Below are 22,417 nucleotides of genomic sequence, written 5' to 3'. Positions count from 1 at the left end.
CATGCATAAGGGGGTCTGAAGCTTAGAAATTTCACTAAGTGTTGGGACTTAGTCTTTTTCCAACACCCCTAAAATTTGATAATTTTATTTTTGATCTTTCTGACCTCAGAACATCAATTTTTAAGTTGATTCATGATTGGGGTAGTTCAAAGTACGTCTCGAGTGAGTTTCAGAATTTTTGAACAAGCGTAAGGGCATGTTTGGGGATCCAAAACAGTAGCAGCGCCAGGAAGAACCCGAGGCGCCCCCTCTATTATACCGCACTAAAGCCCGTGATTCGCCCTCCCTCACCTGTCCAACTTTTTGTTCTTAGATAATTAAGGGCATTTGGGTCATTTTCCTTCACCCATTAAGTCATAACACAAGATTTGACTCCCGAAAGAGCATTATTTTTTCTTTCGATCACAAATTCACTAAAAAAAACCTCTATTTCCTCAAGAACAAACCCTAACCCATTCTTTAATCAATCAAGGAATTTAAGCTTCAAACTTTGAGAAATTCCCAAGAATATTCACGAATCTATCTAGTAAGGTATGTGTGATGTTCATCCATGGGCCTTTTTCACCTATCGAGTCCAATGGTCCCTTTTTGTTTTTAAATTATGAATTCTTCATACTTAAGTTGAATTATGTCCATGAATATCTTATTAATTTTATTTCATTCTATGATTATAAGTGTTTTCAAGTGGAATGAGTCATTACATGTTTTGACTATTGAAATCCTCACAATTAAATCCCTAATTTGTGGTTTTAGTATTATAACTATGTTGTTATCGCATGCTTTACTCATTCCCATGATTAAGTCCATGACTCCCATGTGTTTTATAAATTTCCTAAGGGAGTTTTGAATAATGATTCCCTATTATGGGTTTTCAAAGCTTTTAAATTGTCCTTATTGCTATTTCTATTCAGTGCTGGTGGGTTATGAACACCCGATACCTATAGTTGTTTACGTAATGTTAGTATCTTCAAAATTATTTCAGATAAACCATGAGCATTGTCATTTATTCATTTATTATGATCAGTTGATTTCTCAGTTAAACTTAGTTTAGCCTAGTATTCATGGCATTCAGTTAGGAGTAACACTTAGTATTGAGCGAACATAGGGATGTGTCTCCCCCGCCAGTATAGGCATGAGGCACTAGTTGTAGTCCCTAAGTTCCAGACCTACGGTGCCACCGTAGATTTTGAGGGGTCCCCCGTCAGTTAGGCATGACACAATCATCCTTCGGGACATTAGCCTTGTGGAATCCACATCGCCAGTCAGCACTTGTACCATTGGCAAGGTACTAGCACCCTTCTAACTGGGGTTATAGGTTGGACCCTGATAGCATATTGGGGCATGTCGGTTATAGCTATCTCCCACAATCTCAGGGCAGTATTCAATATAGAATTCAGTTTAGGTTTGTTTGACCAAATCATAGAGATTTCCAGTTATTAAGTCATAAGATTTCAGTATTTCAGTTTACAGATTATTTCAAAAATATTATATGCTTGGTCTTGCAATCTCAGATATTTTAGTTTTTTTATGTATTCTTGTTCAGTTATCTCATGCTATTCAGTCAGTCATTATTTCATGTACAGTTACCATGTATTTCAGCTTAACTTCATCTCATATATCAGTACATTCAAAGTACTAATCACATACTCTTCTTTATGCCTTAATGTTTAATATCATAGGTTCGGATGCTCAGTTTTTCAATCAAACCTAGACCATCTAGATTTACAGCAACAACAGCAGTGGTGAGTCCTCATCCTTTGAGGAGAAGTTGATCTTTCATTTAGTTATTTTAGCATTTCTTTTACCTAGTCAGTTGGAGTTAGTTGGGGGTTTGTCCCATCAACTCCACAATCATTCAGTTAGAGGCTTTTCAAACATTCAGACAGTCAGTTAGACAGCTAGTCAGTTTATCAGTATTGTCAGTTACATTTTAGTATTTTTATCAGATATTTACAGACTTGTGATGGAATCACTCTTTAAGTCTTCAGATTGATTTTTCTTTACTAGTTTATCTTCCGCATACATGTTGTATTACTAGTTTACTAAGTGCTTACAGCAGGTACCATCTCATGGGTTAGCTTGTGGTCACTTGTGACCGTAAGCATTGTTGTCGCGATTAGGGGGTAGCCTCGGGTCATGACATGCCGCCTTCTTCCCAATTTGATAGTACTTAGGTCAATATATGGAGGAGGTATTAATCTCTCTAAAATCTCTATAGGAACAACCCAAGATTCTCTGAAAGCATATGATTAATAATCTCACTATATGACATTGTATATCTTTCCATCGAATAATATGGACACGAGTACTCATAAATTTGAGTTTCATATTATGCACCATATTGGGATCGAAGAGCTACCATAGCATATGGATTAGGTATTTTGTCCAAGTCAAAAACTCTACATGTACAAGATACTGAACTTGTAATCTGCTATTTGATAAGTAAATAACCTATTCCCCAAACTGATGTTCATTGATATTTGTTTTTTTGCAATTCTAGAACAAGTTCGGTTTTTGTGTTCGCAAACTACGTACTCCTTTCATGAAATAATTGGGAATACCTCTTGTTTATTTCATTAAATATCATCACAATGGGAAATTCTCTTTCAATACCAAACATTAAATTCAATGATTCAGCTATGTTTGATATCATAATATTATAGCTATACAAAAAAATTACTTAGTACGACATCATACAGTATTACAAAGTTGTAAGTCTAATAAGACATTAAATTTATAAGAATGTACCTATTTATCGGACAAAATGCGGGGCTTCATCTCTGAAAACTGACAAGTTTGAGATGTTGTGCTGTCTTAGGATACATATCCCTTATTTGATTGAAATGATAAAAAAACTCAACTCTATTATATGATTTAGATGCTCTATAAAAAAGATTCATGACCCTTTCGTTGTGAAAGTTGTTTCGAATATTTTCTCCAAGATGCCTCATGCAACAACCAAAGTAAGTTGAAGTGAAGAAAATTGAACCCATTTTTTTTATACTTGGATGCCTATCCAAAATTATTCACAACTCTTCAGTATCGTCTGCACAGCTTCGCATTTGATCAAAAAAGTATGCATATGAGGAATTATATTCCTTGCCCTCTACATAAAAAATGATAGGAAAGATGTGAGTCTCGAAATCTTGTGCCATTACCGATATCATAACTCTATTATACTTGCTCCTCAAGAAAGCCTCGTCGATGGCTATGACTTTTCTTAACTATTGAAAACTAAGAATCCAAGCACCAAAGGATAAAAAAAGTACTTGAACATTCCATTTTACTTTCGGGATTTGTGGACTCAAGCATGTAATGGTAGGCATCGAGGACTGCATATTCGTGCTTGTGTGTCCCCCTAACCAAGTCCTTGGCAATCCCCAAGGCCGTATAAATCCTCCAACAACTGACCGTAACACCCAATTCTATACAGAGTTGATTTGTTATATCACCTGTAAAAGGACCTTTGACACTGGGGAATTTATTTTGGAAAAATTTATCGAGGACCTTTGTTGTGGCGTGTGGATTATGGTTCGTAATATGATCTGAACCACATGTGTGATACTTTTCATAAATATTAATGATGAATCTGTCAGGACTTAAGTATTTCACAGCCCTCAACCACCAGTTGCAATCCGAATAAGCACATCTAAACCAAAAGACTTGCTCGAATTAATCACCTTCTTTAGTCTGAAATCTTTTTTCAAGCAAACAATAAACAAAGAAGTAGCCAGTTCTATCTTATCCTTGAATAACATTCCCCTGTAAAAACCAGTCTTGTCATCTTAATGATTGCCCGACTATGTTGATTGAGAAGAATTGTCCCCCTATTGCTCGTAACAACAGGCATAGGTGTTTGATCATCATCTGGAATATTCATGTCCATATCATCTAATTTATCATTAAACGTGTTATGTTGTTCTTCTTTGACATTTTGGTTCTTATTCTCTCTTATTTTTTCAATCATGTACACCCTTAACACTGGCCTAGCTGAATCACTTAGATAATCATGCAACCTAACCTGATCAGTTATCTTGAAAGGTAGTACCCATTGATTTTCAAAAGAGCTGTGCATGTAGCTGATGTCGAGTTTTTCTGGTTGACAATTCAGTCCACAATAGCTGATGATTAAGTTCACAAAATCATCATACAAAATATCACTTTGGACTGTAATAGTTATCATATTAGCATTTCAATCTCCTTCTAACGCCAAATATATCGATTGCTCTTCTCGATCTATTCAACATGACAATCCACCCCCTATTGTTATTGATCCCTCCGTTAGTGGTACTTAAATAAATACATTTGTTAAAAAGTTAATAATCATATGATAATAAAACTAATACTAATTGTATAGTACTATAACATAAACCCCAACAGATGAGTAATTTGTTGGAACAAGTAAATAATCTGTTGCATCAGGTGAGTCATCTGTTGAGATTTATGTTATGGTGCTATAGAACTTGTAGTTGATTCCAATAGATGAGTCATCTGTTGGAACAGGTGACTCATCTATTGCAATAGACTATCCATTTGTTGCAATAAATGACACACCTATTGGGATAGATGCTACAGTACTACAAAACCTTTGAAGTTGATTTCAATAGATGAGTGACCTATTGCAACAGATCACTAACCTATTGCAACAGATGAGTCATCTGTTGGAATCAGCTCTAGGTTCTATAGTTTTGTAATAAATACCAATAGGTGAGTCACCTGCTACAACAGATAACTCACCTATTGTAACGGATAACTTATATGTTGGAATCAACTTCAGGTTTTGTTGCAATAAGTGAGTAATTTGTTTCAACAGATGACTCCTCTAATACAACAGATAACTCATTTGTTATAACAGATGACCTAGCTGTTTGATTCGTGTTACAACACTATAGAACCATAAACATGACATGAGTCATCCATTGCAACAGATGACTCATCTGTCGCAATAAATAAGTCATCTATTGCAGCAAATTACTCATTTGTTGGATTTATGTTCGATTTCTATCCATTGTTGAAAAAATAGCAGTAGCAGTGTACCCAGATGAGAAATTCAACTAAAAATCATAATTTTACCTACCAAAGTCACCTATGACGTAATACTAAAGTGATATACGAAATAAAATTCGACCTGAAAAATTGGTCGAGTAGTAGTAGTAACAGTAATAACAACTACAATGGTCAACAAGAAGAAGATGATGATAATAATGAAGAAGATAATGATGATAATGAAGTAGAGGACGATGAATAAAGCAGCAGTAACAATAAACAACAAAAATCATGAAAAGAGAGAAAACAACAATAAATGAGAAGAGAGAGAAACATGTATTTTTTCTCTCCGTTTCTAGTTATATTAGGTTTTACATTGGATCAAAGTGTAAATTAAAAACTTGTGGGCTATTCTCAATCTTTCTCTACTTTATTTTTAATCCTTAATAAAGTAATTTACGCATACACTCAATTATTAAAACTCGAGTCACCTACACCTCATTTTAAAACTCTTTTGTCACTTTTAACTCAAAATTTAAGTGTATTCATCCTGAATAGAGTGATTAGTTGATTCATATGTAACCATTATTAGTAATAAATAAATTAATTTAACCATAATTATCTTTCAATTAATAAATTTTATTGTAATTTTAATTAATTTCATAGTAATTACATGTCCAATTAAGTGTATAACCTTTTGCAACACATTATAACCTGTTGAAACAGATGCCTATATCTGTTTGATAATTTCAGACAAATTTTTTTATCTGTTTGATTATTTCCAACAGATTAGTCATCTGTTGCAATAATTGTTTATATCTATTTGATAATTTCTAACAGATGAGCCATCTATTACAATGGTTAGTCATTTGTTATAACAGATGTCTATATTTATTTGATAATTTCCAATAGATGTGTCATCTATTGCAATAGGTTAGCCATCTATTGCTACAGATGTTTATATTTGTTTGATCATTTCCAATATATGTGTCATCTATTGCAATAGGTTAATCATCTATTGTAACAGATATCTATATTTATTTTACTATTTCCAATAGATATGTCATCTATTGCAATAGGTTTGTCATCTGTTACAATAGACGCATATATATGTTTGATAATTTTCATGGGTTATCTGTTGCAAAAGATAAGTCATTTGTTGCAACATATGTCTAATTCTGTTTGATTATTTCCAACACATGAGTCATCTGTTGCAACAGATAATGCATCTATTACAATATTTGAACTTAGTAATCCATCTTTAGCAATAATCTAACATTTTTTAAATCTAAATATAAAATACAATTCATGACAAAATAACTGATCATCAATTAAAATAAAATTCACAATAAAAAATAAATCCAAGCAATCGCAAATTACATTAAATAATTCAACAAAAATATGAAATATAAAAATGATTATGTTGTCAGAACCCATAATTACATAAAAATAAAATTCACCACAAATTACAAATTGTTTGACTAGGACTCTAAACTCTTGCATACTGCACGAGCAGCTGATACAACTTATATCATTTTAACAGAATTGTCATACATTAAAGTGTCCGGAGTTGTCAAATTGGTCCCAGTTATCAAATGCTCTATGAAGACAAGTGAATATGACGCGCATGCTTTACCAGTTTCATTTTTGGCAAGATTTGATCATCTTCTTCTTTTCTCCTTCATCATTTTTATCATATTCTTCTACTTCATCATTTTCTCCATCCCTTTCTTTATCTACATCTATTTCCTTTTCATTTTCATCACTTTCCTCTTCATCTTTCCATCACTTTTTTCATCTCCTTATTTGTCTTTATTTATATCTCCAGATTCTTCACTTCTTTCTACTTTATTCTCATCCATTTTTTCCTTCTCTTTTTCTATATCTGGAGCAGATTGAGAATAAATTTCTGTTTCTAATTGAGATATTGCCTGTTCAATAAGCTTATCTAGTGGTGAATATGGCCTAGCTACTTTACTTCTTCCTTTCTTTGGAGTTGATTCACTTTCTTTTCTTTTGGAAGTCATTTTATCTATAAATAAGAGGAAAATAAAAAAGATTATAATTGATTTATGCATAATTAAAAGAATGATATCAGTAAATCTAACAAGTACAACACAGTAAAATAATAGTTCCAACAGATGAGTTATATGTTGAAAAAAATAAAAATAGTTTCAATACTATTTTGATTTCTCTCAACAAATAGGTAATCTGTTTGAACAGAAGGATCACATGTTGGAAGAAATCAAAACAATATGATATACTATTTTGATTTTATCCAACTGATTACACATTTGTTGGAAGAAATCAAAACAGTATTGAAATTATTTTTATTTCTTCCAACAGATGGGTAATCAATACCACTAACACCACCAACAACACAAATAAATCAACAACACCAACATCGATACACACGAACAACACTAATATTTACCAATATATCAACACCAACACCAACAACATCCATATTTATCAATAGAGTTAATACATAAAAATGACCCTAAACTTGACACCAAATTATAATTTTGACCTTAAACTTTGATAGTGCACAAATAGGACCTTTAACTATTCAAAACCTGAACAAATATGACCTCCGATTTTGCAACACCATGCGTGAGTCTCACTCGTGCCTATGTGGAAAGGTAATCCAATCATACGGTGCCAAGTCGTTAAAAGGGCTGACTTAGGGAAAGGTCATACTTGTGCACTGTCAAAGTTTTGTTTTTTGTGTTGAAACGACGTCGTTTTTATTATTATTATTATTATTATTATTATTATTATTGTTATTATTATTATTATTATTATTATTATTATTATTATTATAATTTTTTATTTATTTCTATAGTAGCAGCACCTAAATTTTTTTTAATTTTGAAAAATTAATATTGTTATTATTATTTTATTTATTTCTATAGCAGCAACACCTAGCTTTTTTTTAATAAAAAAAAAACAGCCACTAGCAGGGATCGAACCCACACAATAGGCTGAAGGAAGCGCCTAAGAAAAGCAAATAACACCACTGGGCTATCTAAGTGTCTTGTTTCATGTGGTTCAACATTAACATACGTACTTAAATATTCATTTTCTATCTTATATATATACAATGTAATTTTTTTACCGAGGAGGTTCGGGTGAACCCCATGGCAACCACGTAGGTCCGCCCCTCGTTAATTTAATAACGTTTCAATAACGTTAATTTAATAATATTTTAATAACGTTAATTTGATAACGTTAATTTAATATACTACTACTACTACTATCCTTAATAACATTAATTTAATAACGTTTTATTAAAACTAGAATTTTTTTTTATTAGTATAGCTTCATCTTTAATTTAATATTTAAATAAATAATATTTAAATATATTATATAACTTAAATTCGTCCTCTGCTTTATAATATATATACATACCCGCTCGATTTTTTCGTATGAGGCTGATGCGCCTAATTAATAAACTTCAATATTGCTCTTTTTCCACAATGAAAAAAGAAATTAGATGTCATTTTCATCTTTGAGCCGAAAATAATGAAAAAATAATAGTGAAGAGTTATTTAAAGGTCATATTTGTGCAGTTTTGAATAGTTAAAGGTCATATTTGTGCACTGTTAAAGTTTAAGGTTATATTTATGTATTATGCCCTTAGATTTTAAGCTGGACATGCCTTGTTTTGCGTGTTGAACACGCATTTTGCCACGTAGGATTGGAGGTCATATTTGTGCAGTTTTGAATAGTTAAAGATCATATTTGTGCACTGTCAAAGTTTAAGGCCAAAGTTATAATTTCGTGTCAAGTTTAGGGTCATTTTTATGTATTAACTCTCATCAATATTTACAAATATAACAACATAAACAAAACCAACAACAGAAACATTTACCAACATTTGTAAATACAACACCACCACCACCACCAACACACACCCAACAACAACAATAAACACAAACAACAAAAAACACAACAACAAATACCAATAACTCAACGGTTGTTTAAATAAGTGTTCACTTAAACCAACAATATCAACAATTGTTAGATTTGATCACAACAGATGTCCTCGAAAAAAATTTAAAATTCAAGTTTCACTATTTTTACAACAATATTCGAGAACAAGAACTACAATAACGATGAAAAATCATATTTCACTCAGAAAAGATACCCAATTTACATTAATCACCATATCAAGAGAAGAAATACCGCAAATTAGAATTTTCTTCAGTCTCCATTTCATTTTTAAGTAACAAATACTAAAATTGTTAACCCCTACTAGAAGAGAAGTCAACTCAAACTCCCCTTTTTCTTCATAATTAAAAACCTCTAATTTTTTTTTTAAATCTTTACTTGTGAAGAGAGAGAAATTAACGATTGAAAGTTGAAAAAGAACAATGAAGAACTCGAAGTTATTGTCGTCAGAGGTTGAAAGTCGTCGGAGAATGTTGTTATCTCGATCTGTTGTGGAGGATGTGCAACAATTGAGACAGAAGCAAAGACGTTTGAGAGGAGAGAGAACGGAAGTTGTGATTTTAAAAACTGATTTTATTTTTATTTTTATTAAAAATAATTATGTATTGTTTGGTATTTTTAAAAAGATTAAAAAATTTGAAAAATATTAATTGAATCCCAATTAACTTAAATTTATTTTTAACTAGTTTAGTCGTGTGTGCCTAACACGTATAACATTTGATTATTTAAAATTAAATGATTCTATCTATTGCAGAGATTTTTACTGATATGTAAAAAGTTCAACCCATTTTTCGAAGATTCTTTACATATTAATATAATAATATATTTTAGTGTAAGTACATATATATTTTATCGCCAGAAGTTTCAAATGATTGATCAACCATCACTTTTGCATTTGTAATGCAATACCTCTTTCCCTTGGTGCAAGAGGCTAAGAGAGGCGCATTATTTTGAACCATATTTTTAGTTTTTCTTTTTTTTTTATTTGAAATCTTTCTTGTTTTTAAAGTTAAATCTTTATAAAATCATTGATTACATCTTTATTACGTACTTAAAACTTTTAAAATTTGATAATTCTGAATTTTTTCTTATTCTAACGCTTTTATATTTATTTTTAAATTTTTCAAATCTTCTTAAATCAAATTTCGCTGATTTAAAATTCTTAAACTAATGAAAAAAGTATTAATTGTCATTAATTTTGATGACTTCTAATAAAGAAAGGTTTTACCATAAATATATTTAATTATTTTTAAACACTTATATATTAGAAAAAATTATTAATTCTGATGACTTCTAATAAGAAAAGATTTTATCATAAATATATTTAATTAATTTTCAACACTTAAATATTAGGAAAAATCATTAATTCTGATGACTTCTAATAAGGAAAGGTTTTACCATAAATATATTTAATTAATTTTCAGCCCTTAAATATTAGAAAAAAGTAGTGAAAAGACAATTTTGTCTAAAGCAAAGACTTTTAATAAAGAGAAAAATGTTCAAACAATATTTCTAAGGCACTTCACACTTTTAATATATTATTATAGATATACTGATGTTAGCCACTTTCTCCAACTTTGACAACATAAAAATCCTTCAGCAATTAACAAAGAACAGAAACTCTAAAATATTAAAGTATAGGCCAAACAACATAAATCCCAAAAAATTTGGAAGGTGATATTATACATCATTAATCACATATTTACATATCTGAATGGGAGGATGAAATCAATCTCAATTGGTTCATTATCCAAATCATTAGCATTTTTTTAATTAAGAAGATGTTTAATCATTATCGCGGTTTCAGATTACCCCAAGAGAATTAAGAGCTAAAAAATCCTAAATTTTACACGAGGTAAAAATCCATGTAAGTGTTTTGAAAAGTTTTTTTTTGCATATTTCTTTACATAGACACTCCAAAATACATAAAGGACCAAAGTTCCTTATGTGATTCTGTCGGCCTCTTCACTCTCTAGCCACTCCAACTTTGTATAGCAGATTTTATGGATGCAGGCTTAGCCTACATTCACAAGTATGATCCAATATCATATGCAACAGGTGGAGCAAGCATATGTTTGTAAGGAATTAGATTCAGTGTGAGCTTAACATAGAAAGTATTAATTGCATGACTTGAACTTTCTCCTGTGCAGGTTATTCTCAAGCTTCTATAGCTATCTATCAACACATTAACCCTGAAAGATGTTTATCTTCCATATTGCTTCCCTGCGCCACATTGTACTAACAATATCTGATTGGCTCAGAATGTAGTACTAAGAGCTAAATAGGAATAAACCAAATCAACTCTTCACCTCAGATCATCAGATATATCGGTCAGATCCTTGATGCCTTATAACCTCATTTTAGTTATACTATTCAATGCTCCATTCACATAAATTATGGCTAGGTTTAAATTCTATTCATTTCTTTGTTGACAATCAGCCAGTTATAGATGCCTCGTGACTCAATATCACCCTGTTAAAATATAGGAAAGTAAGTTTCAATGGTATCTCTTAAGTCTAGAAACCTTTGAAGAAGCTTGGGAGAAGAATACCAAGATTTACAAGTTATCTTAGATCTTGGAAAACCGAGATTCAAGCACGGAGGCCTTGAAGGCACTGGTGAAGGCTTGAAGCTGCAGGATTTGTGCAGAAGCAGAGCCATCGCTATCGAGGAATATACCTTACAAATCCGAGGAAAGAGCCAAAGCAGTGAACGACGCAATCACGAATAAGCCATCGCGCACGAAGGAAGCCTCGACAGTAGATCCATGACCATGAATGTGAAGACTCCAGCCCCTGTCCAAGATTGCGATCAGGGACCACTTTTCACAATCACAGAGAGTATCTAATCATCCTAGTTCAGCTTGGTACCTTATTTTTTGGCTTACAATTGATTTTTTTACCATATCAAAGAGCAACATGCAAAAATCAAATTAGCTACATAATTGGTTATCACCTGTTGCTTTAAATTATATCAGCAGATTTAAGATGAATACAAAGCAAAATCGTCAAGATTTTTACTAAGGGGGTCCAAAATATAAATTGGTAAACACATGAAAAAAATAAAAAGATTCAACATCTATTATATACTCATTAAAAACTAAGGGGTCTAAAATATAAAGCGGTAAACACATGAAAAATTAAAAAGATTCAACATCTATTATATATATGCATTAACAATAATTTTTGCCTTATATATAATATAATTTTTTGAGGGCCATACCATGAATCCGAGTATCCAACCCTGCTGATCGTAGTTGTTGTGTCAAATCCATCAAATCATTGTATCATCAACATAAACCATATAAAATTCACGCATTGTGAATCAGGGCAGTAAGTTAAATCCATTCCTTCATTCTTGAATTACTTTTAGATCTCACAAACATGATCAAATTCATCAACAACGTAACTTCTTATGATAAAGCTTCAGGAAACAGACCTGAATAGTTGCTGTCCAACCGGTTATGATGAGTACCATATGTCTGACTCCAGCTCCTCCAGCACAAGTTTTCACCTAAAACAAATTGAAAAGCAGTGAGAAAAGAACATATTAGTCCAAAAGAATAACTCATCATCAAAAAGGTTAGTTACAGGATTAAAACCTCTAGAAATCCAAGATAATTGAGAAAATTCTTGCTGTACGAAATAATTGTGGCGCAAGTCCTGAATATAATTCAAACTTCTGGATTTATCATTAGATCTAAGTAGGTTTGACAATAATGAGTTTCATGAAGTCACAAAGTAACACAATTAGAATATTATAATTAGATGCAGTCATTCAGAAAATCAAATCAACCAACTATGATACTCTATACAATTGAGAAATTCTCCTTTTTTTTCTCCACATTTCTTCTTGTCCATCCTGTCCTAAACTTCAAGTGTCATTAGTTGTTGTTCATGATACTCTACAAATAAACAACTCCTTTGAGTTTTGTATTAAGAATGACTTACGTGAATATATCGGACAGCCAAAAGATAGATTTTCCTACAATTGTTCCACCCGTGCGTTCGTATGCCACTATAACCTTTAGTCCCTTCGAGTTTCACATATCGGTCAAATGCCTCGTAGCAAGGGATTAAAAATTATGAGCTCTCCACTGTTACTCTTCCCTGTAGCAATAGCAATTGCAGCAACATGCCACTTACATAACTTAAAACAATTTTTTATCCAAATAATCACATTTTTAATACAAATCTAGATTAAAGACTTACCAAATGCCCAACACTTTGGAGTAGAATCCAAATCCAACTTTAGGGTCATTAATACTAAACATCTAACTTACAAAAATTAAAAAGGACATTAACACAATTCGTACAATTTTCGAATTAGCATTTATATAGTTCATGCACATATATGTAGAAATGAAAGAGGGAGCCATTTTTGTAAAAAGTAACCTTTAGTTGCTTCATCTTCATCACTTCATCGAACTTCATATTCATCATTTCATACAAAACATTCCCATAATTTCTACCTGATACATAAAATTGATTTTCACATCTTCTTCACCTACCTCTACACGTGATTATTGAAGATCTCTCCTTCAGAAGGTTTATTTCTGAAAGGATATGTAACTGCTACAGGGATGTGGAACGGTTGTAACCCTAATAACTCCAAGTGATGTTTTAAAGATATAAATTTAATATAATTTTTTATTTTTACTCTTCAAAAAGTAAAAATTGATCTTTAATAACTTTTTAAAAATTAATTAATAGTCAAATCACAAGGTTAACTTTAAAAAAAAATTTAATAATTCACTTATTTTAAAACACTAATAAATATTTCTAATAATTCACTTATTCTGAAACGGAAGAAGTAATTAATTAAATGGTAATAAAATGAAAAAAAAGTAAAAAATCTTAGAAAAAAGAGAAATACCAATCCTGAATTCAACGTGAGATTTTTATTATCCTCCTTTATGATGCCGCGTCAGATTTTTATTATCCTCCTTTACATATTACTACTATTTAGAATTTAGAAATGCTAAGAAGCACACACTACTGCTTACTAGTTTATTATATGTCATTTATATATTTAATAATTAATAATATTTAATAAAAAAATAAAATAGATAATTATGACAAATTTACTTTAATTGTTTCAATTATAGTTTTACTATATCACCTCCTAATTGATTATTATAAGTCATCTTGATATTAAAAAAATAATAATATTTAATATAAATAAAATAGAAATAAAATAATAAATTAACTCTTGATGTTTTAAATTAATTAACATAGGCCCACTTAAATTTTTTTCACAAATATTTTTTATAGTAATTTTGTTATACACTTCTAATTAGTTATTATGAGTTATTTAATACATATCCGATTCACCAGATTTTGATATTTGGCTGGATCTTACGTATTATAAAATTAATTATGTTTACTAGAAAAAGCAAATTAGACATTTATAACATATCTGCTTTAGCTGCTTCAATGGTAATTTTATTATATCACACCTAATTAATTCTTATAATTCATGTAAGTATTACAAATTTGATCATATTAAATAAAAAAAGGAAAAATAGATACAAATTAACTCTTGTTGTTTAAAATTAACTTGACATTTTATATAAGACCCACTTAAATATTTTTTGTAGCAACTCTGTTATATCATTTTTAATTAGTTATTATAAGTCATTTAAGATATGTTTACTTTGCTACTTCAATCGTGATATATGATTGACTTTTGAAATTATCTCAGACTTAAATTAGAATACAAGAAAAGGTATTATAAATCACAATAATTAAAAACTCAAACTATTTTAAAAATATAATTGACTATCAATGCCCAAAAATTTAGATAAGAAAAGTAACATATATTATTTAGAAATTACATAAAAATTATTATAAATTATAATAATTAACAACTAAATATCTAAAAATACATTAAAAATATAATTATTTAAATTTTATTTGTGTCACATATATTTTACATATAGAAATCTAAGTATATATATTGATTGTCTTTGACCTATAATCTTGGTCAAGAGCCACCAAAAACTAAAAAAATAAATTAAAAACACCTTTTGTTTAATTTTCTCCCCCCTCTCTCTATATAGATATTCGAACAGAACTTTTTTGCTTCTACTCTCTTTCCTTCTAGGGTTTAAAATTTTCCCCCAAATTCCCAACTGAAACATCGTAGCAGGGTTTAGCATCTTCCAATCCACACAAGCAGCAGCCATGGCGCGTAACGAAGAGAAAGCTCAATCAATGTTAAACAGATTCATCACAATGAAAGAAGAAGAAAAAAAGAAACCCAAAGAACGCCGTCCCTATTTAGCCTCAGAATGTCGCGATTTAGCCGAAGCGGACAAATGGCGGCAACAAATAATGCGCGAAATCGGCCGTAAAGTAGCCGAGATACAAAACGAAGGACTCGGAGAACATAGGTTGAGAGATTTGAATGATGAGATTAATAAGTTGATTAGAGAGAAAGTGCATTGGGAAAGGAGGATTATTGAACTTGGTGGTCCGAATTACACGAAGCACTCGGCGAAGATGACAGATTTGGATGGGAATATTGTTGATGTACCGAATCCTGGTGGACGTGGTCCTGGGTATAGGTATTTTGGTGCTGCAAAGAAGTTGCCTGGTGTTAGGGAGTTGTTTGAGAAGCCGCCTGAATTGCGGAAACGGAGAACCAGGTATTGTTTTAGTTGCTTACGTTCGGTTATACGAAGTGTGTTATCTTGTTTTAGTAAAAGTGACTTTTTGAGTGGCTTAGGATTTACTGAGGACACTATTAGGGTAGAGGGATAATTAGGTAATTTGAAGTTGTATTGGTTAGTCTTTCACTCTAGTAATCACTAGGATTACCCTGGGAGTTAATGTTTATCTCATTCCTCGTTCTATTACTATCTCTTGCGCTTTGATATCATATTACGTTGTGGTAGTGCATTGTTCCGTGTTAGTATGCTTTGTCATGCATATTTTTGTCATTTTTGTCTTGGCTTTGTCACTCCCCTTTTTTTGTTTGTTTAATCGAACTGCTTTGTAATGCTTCTACTTGTACTGAGGGTCTATTGGTAAGGTCTACGTACACGCTACCCTCCCTGGACACTACTTGTGGAATTACACTTGGCATGTTGTTATTTGAGCTTGTTTAATACAATGTTATTTTACGTATCATGAGTAGCTTTCCAGAATTCATAGAAAACTTGATAGGAATTTATTAAAAAATATTAATCTGTGTTTGTGATACAAACGTACCGGAAAATTTAATCACGAGATAGCTGGGATTTGAATTCTAGCTGTACTAATATTTAGGGATTACATTGATAGAAGAAGAAGCATATACAAAGTTACAAACTTGTAATTTTTATTTGATAAAATGCAAGTTCACCGAAAATCTTACATTCTTTTTGATAAAGTAGTAACTTTTAGTAATCTAAAAATCATACTATGCAAGAAGTATACAAAAAAGTAAAAACCTACCAAGAGAGAGAGTTTTCTAACACCCAACTTTTATGCATAAAGGAATGTTATGTGCACATCATAAAGACCATAAATAAATAAGGGATAAGATGCTACTCCTTAACTGGAGAAAGCGCATTACTATCTCAAAAGCTTACACATAATGCTGGATTTTGAATATCGACTTAGCTACCAAGGAATCCACCTAGACCTTCTTTACAATTAAAGGAGATTGGAAGACAGGGAAAGGGAGACATGATCCTAAACTAAAGAGACATTGTCATACCGCATTGGTTGCAATAGGTTGCATTATTGTTGTTTGTCTTTATCTAAATGTGATGAAGCTGGACATGTCAGTGCACTACCAATGATTGGTTTACATGGTTTTCGGTTTTCCATCACAAACATGTAGTTGCTTGACTAATTTAAAATAGGGATAAGGCTTATCCTAAAATTGCTTATTATTTTTTTGGTTGATAACTTTATTGAATATCGTTGATATATTTGACAACAGTGTTTTGGCCAAGTTCTAATAAATTCCTCTTTTCCCGATTGTAACTAAGCAATAAAATTAAAGCTAGCGGCCACTGCTGCAAAAAAACTCAATCTAGCTTGCTTCAATTGCTTTTCTATTGCTTAAATTTTCTGTTACTTCAAGTGTGGTCTTTGTTTGGGAGGAAACACAAAAAAAGAGAGAATGGGAACACAATGATAAACTGATAGCTATGGTTTTCAATAGTTTCTATTTAGAATACAAAATGATATAGTAAAGATAGAACTATGAACATGTCTTGGTAAAAGATATGTTGCTCACAGAACTTGGAAATTTTTAATGATCCCTTGGGTATAGTGTATTATGGAATACCAGTAGAAATGATCATGTTCAATTTGTGGGCTGTATCCTAAAAAACAGAAGTCAAGAATTGATTTTACAAGCTACAACTATTTCTACCTTCTGGAAACAGATGTCTAAAAGTATGGGAAAGACTATATTTCCTTGGCCCAAAAATACTTGTTGAAGACATGATCGGAGCTTCATTGGATCTGGGAGGTACCTCTGCAGGGAAAGAGGGTAGGGGGAAGATGAGTAGAAAGTATTGGTCGTCTTCAATTTTTTGGGGTAAAAGACGGAAAAATCCCCATTACAAATGAGATCTTTAAGTAAGTTTAAGAGAAATAAAAAATGGGCACATTGTTAACCTACTTCGGTGATGTAATAGGTTAGCAAGATCCTACATGTATACACACACACACACATGTGCGTGTATATATGTGCCTATAGGTGTATATGCATATAGGCATGTATAATATATCTACACACTTATACATGTTATATGCACACATGTGACTATATATTACATACATACCTTTATTTTTTTGATCGAGTAAAAGATTTCATTGATAATGACAAGGCTATAATAGTCGTGTAGAAGAGGTAGCCCCCCCCCCCCCCCCCCCACCCCCCCCCCCAAAAAATATAAAAAAAAAAGAACGTGCAAAATATGGTTCTTTCCAAAAAGACAACAACCCTCTATACAAATCAGAACTACATGGGTGCACCAAAAGAAAATAAGAGATCGGACATTACTCCTCAATCGAGCAAAGCTTATCTGGTCCTCTTTAAAAGCTATTCTATTTCTCTCTCGCCAAATGACCCACAAAAAAGCAAGAAGAGTAATGTTCCTAGCATTGCACCTTCTTCCCTTGGCTCCACTCGTCCAGCTAAACATCAACTCCTTCCCGGATTTTGTCATTGCCCATGAAATATCAAACCATTTAAAGATATCCCACCATAACCTCATGGATAGTTTGCGATGTTTCAGAATATGAACCACGTCCTCACCTGCCTCCTTACACATACACACCAATTTATGCAAACAACCTTCCCTTTCCTAAGATTAGTCGTTATCAATAACACCCCTTAGTTGCCAATTTGGTGAAGAAGAACCACTTACTTGGCACCTTAAGGTGCCCAGACCGCATCATAGGGGAAGTTGTCCTCCGCCCTACCCAAAAGCTTCTTATAGAATGACTTGACAAAGACAACTTTGGGTTTGTCAACTCAAAGCATTGGGTTTGTTAACTGGCTCCTAATGCTTGAAGTAAAGCTAGTAATATCTGAAGCTCGGTCACCTCCCAATCTAATCTTATTTGCCTCATCTGCGGCATCCCAAAGAAAGTTCCGTTGCAATCTTTTCAACTTTCCTATAACAACGGCAGGTGCATTGAACAGGAACATGCAATATGTAGGAATACTTAATAAAGTTCTCTTAATAAGCACTTCCTTCCCTCCTCGTCGTAAAAAAAAAGCACTTATTTCCCTCCTTTGGACAAACGTCTCTTCTGCGACATTGCTAGCCTCTTCTCTTACTTTTTCTACAATAATCTTTTCTTCTTTTTATCTACTTCTTAAAAATGGAATAACCATTACCCAGTACCCACCACCCCATCTTTGACTTTTCCTTCTGTCCCAAGAAGACATTGAATCATCTGAACCTCCACCCTCATTCCAACCACCATTATCACCATACCCACCATCTTCATTACTTCACCATTCCAACAAATTACATTGGACACAAAAGTCTTTTTACCCAAAATAAAACCAGCTGTAGCCCCCTTTCTTCTCATCTCTCTACTCTCTTCCTCTCCATCATTGCCTCTCTGGAAAAGTCCCTGCCGATTAATCTCCATCTCCGATTTCAATATACAAATTGAAACCTCTAGAGCTCTGCCAGACAAATTCTTAAATTCATATATGAATTGGCCATTCTCTGTAATGAAGAGATTATAACCAAGTCCAAGGGGTTCTCACTGAGAAAGAATTTTGATTGGTTAGTGCTATTTTTTCTGGCTGTACTTTTAGAATTTCTACACGAGAAATTAGTTGTAGGCCCAACAATGCTTGTTTCTAGAGTACCACTTCTCAACGTTAATTCAATTAAAGGAAGATTTACCATCTAACATCACATATAATAGTCAACCGTTGTCTCATTTTGCATGACCTCTATAGAAATTTCAATTCTATCATCAGAGGGCTTTATTAATTATTCAAACATGAGTCTATCATTATGTTAGAAAAGGGTTGTTTGTGAAATTAGTTTGATAGTTGCGGTGGTCGGTAACTGAAGTGGTGGGTAGCAATGGTTCCAGCACTTCGCATTAGTGTTAGAGAAATGTGTGATTATGGTGTAGAAGAGTGAAGTAAAATTACCTTAAAGTCCCTAGTTTAATATGACTTGTATTTAAGGAAAAAGAAAAATAGGCAAGCAGCCATTGACATGTGGCAAAAGCAATTTCCTTTTAACATGTTCCAGATGCCCTTCACACACCTTATGAAGGTAAACCCACTGCCTTCACCATGTGGCAATTTAGGATTAGTACCACCTAAAATAAGAATAGGGCTAATAGGTCACCCATAAAGTAATAGTGTCTAAATGACCTTTTGGACAACTATAGGATGCAGCTTATGTTTTTTCCCATTTTTGTTTATCTTAATATTTGTGGATAAGTTAAAGGTTCAAATTTATTATGTTCTGTATGAACATAAATAAAAAGGAGAAGCTATAGTTAATGGATGTATATCATGAACCTAAATGAAATGGATAGAGGAGCAACGTATGTGATATGCTGGGAAAGGTCTCTTTGTCAAAATATTTTATTTCTCGGAGAAAAAAATTCATTAATGCATTGGGAACATATGACATAATTAATTTGATGAGACATTACCAACTACCAAATTCAAATTTTGAATTGTGAAATCCTATTTTTTATGAAGCATAGAATCAATGTTATTAAAAGCTCACTTAAGCCTTGAAGTTTAGTGAAGATGCATTATTAGAACACCAAGAAGCACATTGTATCAATGTCTGTAAAGTAGAGAAAAAGAAAGTTGACAACAATCCCATCTGATGGCACTCCTTCCAGCCTGCTTACAGTTATCAAATAAGCAAGCAGTCAGGAAGAGGGAGGAGGGGGGAGGAGCCTTGGGGTAACTGATAAAGTCGTTGGCATGTGACCAGGAGGAGGAGGTCACGGGTCAAGCCATGGAAACAACCTCTTGCAGAAATGCAGGGTAAGGTTGTGTACAATAAACCCTTGTGGTTTGGCCCTTCCCTAGACCTCGCGCATAGCCGGAGCTTTAGTGCACTAGTCTGCGTTTTATAAACTTGCAGCTCAAGTTCATAAGCGGCGGTATTTGCTACACTGAATATCGTTTCACTTAAAGATTTAATTCCACTACTAGTCCTGCTATCACACTTGCCAAGTAGCACTTCTTACAGCCCACTAGCCTTGTCCCCAATTTTATGGCCTGTTTCCTGGATTAACATTCTTATATAATCATTACGAATGTAATTTAATTTAAAAGAAATTTCAGATTTTTTCTCAAGATATAATGTGAACAGATAACAGTTAGAGGTTGCAAGTGACTTTGACTTGAACTTCTTAAAATATGTGGAATGTGGATAGATTGTGAATTATAGTAGGTTGGAAGTTCTATATATGAATGAATTTTTAGTTTATCGAAATTTGCAAATTTATGCTGTTTATGCATTGTATGATATCTCATAGATGGCTATTCATTCAGTATATTTCTTCATACTTGGTAGAGAATACATTCTTGGAAAAATCATATCTGAAATGTAGCCATTTACATTTTATTGTGTTAAACAATCTTTAGGTTGAATAAAAGAATCTCTGTTGGACACTTTTAAAAAATGCTATAAATATTACTGTCTTAATTTTTTTTTATGTGGATACATTTAGATTTTCTTCTGCTAGGTATTTATTTCGGCAATTCTGATGTTGATTTGTTTGCGGAAAATTTGTAGGTATGATATATACAAGAGGATTGATGCCAGCTACTACGGGTACAGAGATGATGAGGACGGAATATTGGAAAAGTTGGAGGGTCCAGCTGAGGAGAAGATGCGGGCTGCAGCTGTGAGAGAATGGATGGAGATGGAAGAGATAAAGAGGGAAGCCAAGAAGGCGGTGAAGAGTGGGGAGGTAGTAGCGGTTGGTTTGGGATCAAAGATATTGTTCGAGGAGGAAGAGGATGTGATAGAGGAGGAGAGAATGGAAAGGGAGAGGGAAGAGCAGGACAGAGAAAAAGAATTTGTGGTACATGTACCATTGCCAGACGAGAAGGAGATCGAGAGGATGGTGGTGGAACGGAAGAAGATGGAACTTATAAGCAAATATGCTAGTGAGGATTTAATGGAAGAGCAAATGGAAGCCAAGACCATGCTTAACATTCAAAGGTAGGTGGCAAAGCTATTACAAACAGCATATGTTTCTATTTGATGTAAAGAGGAGTTGCTTTTTCTACGAAGATCTTGCATTAATCCGACTGTAGTAGCGATTTTGTACTTCTTTCAAGTATAGCTAACTATCACTGAATAGAATGATAATTTCAAGTTTCTGTTTCCCTCCTAGACCAAGAGGCTCGGATTCGTGCTGTAGTTCCTTAGCTTTCTACAGAAAACATCTCTCCCATTTCGCAACGAACTATCATTTGCATTTCAAATCAGCTATGACATTGATTATCCAGTTGCAGAACAATGCGATGAAGTGCATCGAATGTGGTTTTAATCAATTAACTGTTCTGCGTTGTGAATCCTCTGTAAATTTCATTTATTATCCAGTTGCAGAACAATGCGATGAAGTGCATCGAATGTGGTTTTAATCAATTAACTGTTCTGCGTTGTGAATCCTCTGTAAATTTCATTCGACTTGTGCTCATTTTGTTCCAATCAATGCTGGACAACAAACAGAATCTGCGTCATCTATTTCTTCTCTCAGTCAGCATCAAAGTGATTAACTGCTACTTGTTATGTTGTAATTATGTGTTTTGTGATGCCCTTTAATTCATACCTTTTCAGTTCGTTTAAAATTTAAATAAAAAGCAGTTCTTCAAAGAAACTATTTGCATTATTAAAGCAGATTTCAGGTCTATTATTTCCCATTCAACCCTGTTTTAACTTCCTTCAGAGAAGTCTATAGTTGGATCAAACAAGAATGAAAATTCAAAGTAGTGTGATACGATTAGGGTTGCGGGA

General features: G+C 32.7%; 1 protein-coding gene across 2 annotated transcripts; it reads left to right on the top strand.

Moving 5' to 3' along the window:
* Nucleotides 1-14,928: 14,928 nt before the first annotated feature.
* Nucleotides 14,929-22,200, top strand: LOC107870941 (pre-mRNA-splicing factor ISY1 homolog). 2 transcript variants are annotated; one of them, XM_016717652.2, is made up of 3 exons: nucleotides 14,929-15,589; nucleotides 21,188-21,619; nucleotides 21,795-22,200. In XM_016717652.2, exons 1-3 carry the CDS (start codon nucleotides 15,126-15,128, stop codon nucleotides 22,042-22,044), a joined length of 1,146 nt encoding a protein of 381 aa, XP_016573138.2. In that variant the 5' UTR covers nucleotides 14,929-15,125; the 3' UTR covers nucleotides 22,045-22,200. The 2 variants fall into 2 exon arrangements, with proteins under 2 accessions (XP_016573138.2, XP_047269226.1); XM_047413270.1 differs by having other exon boundaries at nucleotides 21,188-21,920.
* The last annotated feature ends 217 nt before the right edge of the window (nucleotides 22,201-22,417 follow it).

Source organism: Capsicum annuum, chromosome 5, assembly GCF_002878395.1.
Source record: "Capsicum annuum cultivar UCD-10X-F1 chromosome 5, UCD10Xv1.1, whole genome shotgun sequence".
Taxonomy (NCBI): Eukaryota; Viridiplantae; Streptophyta; class Magnoliopsida; order Solanales; family Solanaceae; genus Capsicum; species Capsicum annuum.
Note: the sequence above shows the minus strand (reverse complement) of the source record. Positions and strands in the feature narration are given on the sequence as shown.

Coding starts and splice junctions, on each gene's coding strand:
- LOC107870941 (XM_016717652.2), top strand. CDS start 15,126: ATGGCGCGTAACGAAGAGAAAGCTCAATCAATGTTAAACAGATTCATC. Junction 15,590..21,187: donor TTGCGGAAACGGAGAACCAG/GTATTGTTTTAG, acceptor GAAAATTTGTAG/GTATGATATATACAAGAGGA. Junction 21,620..21,794: donor ACCATGCTTAACATTCAAAG/GTAGGTGGCAAA, acceptor TTTCCCTCCTAG/ACCAAGAGGCTCGGATTCGT.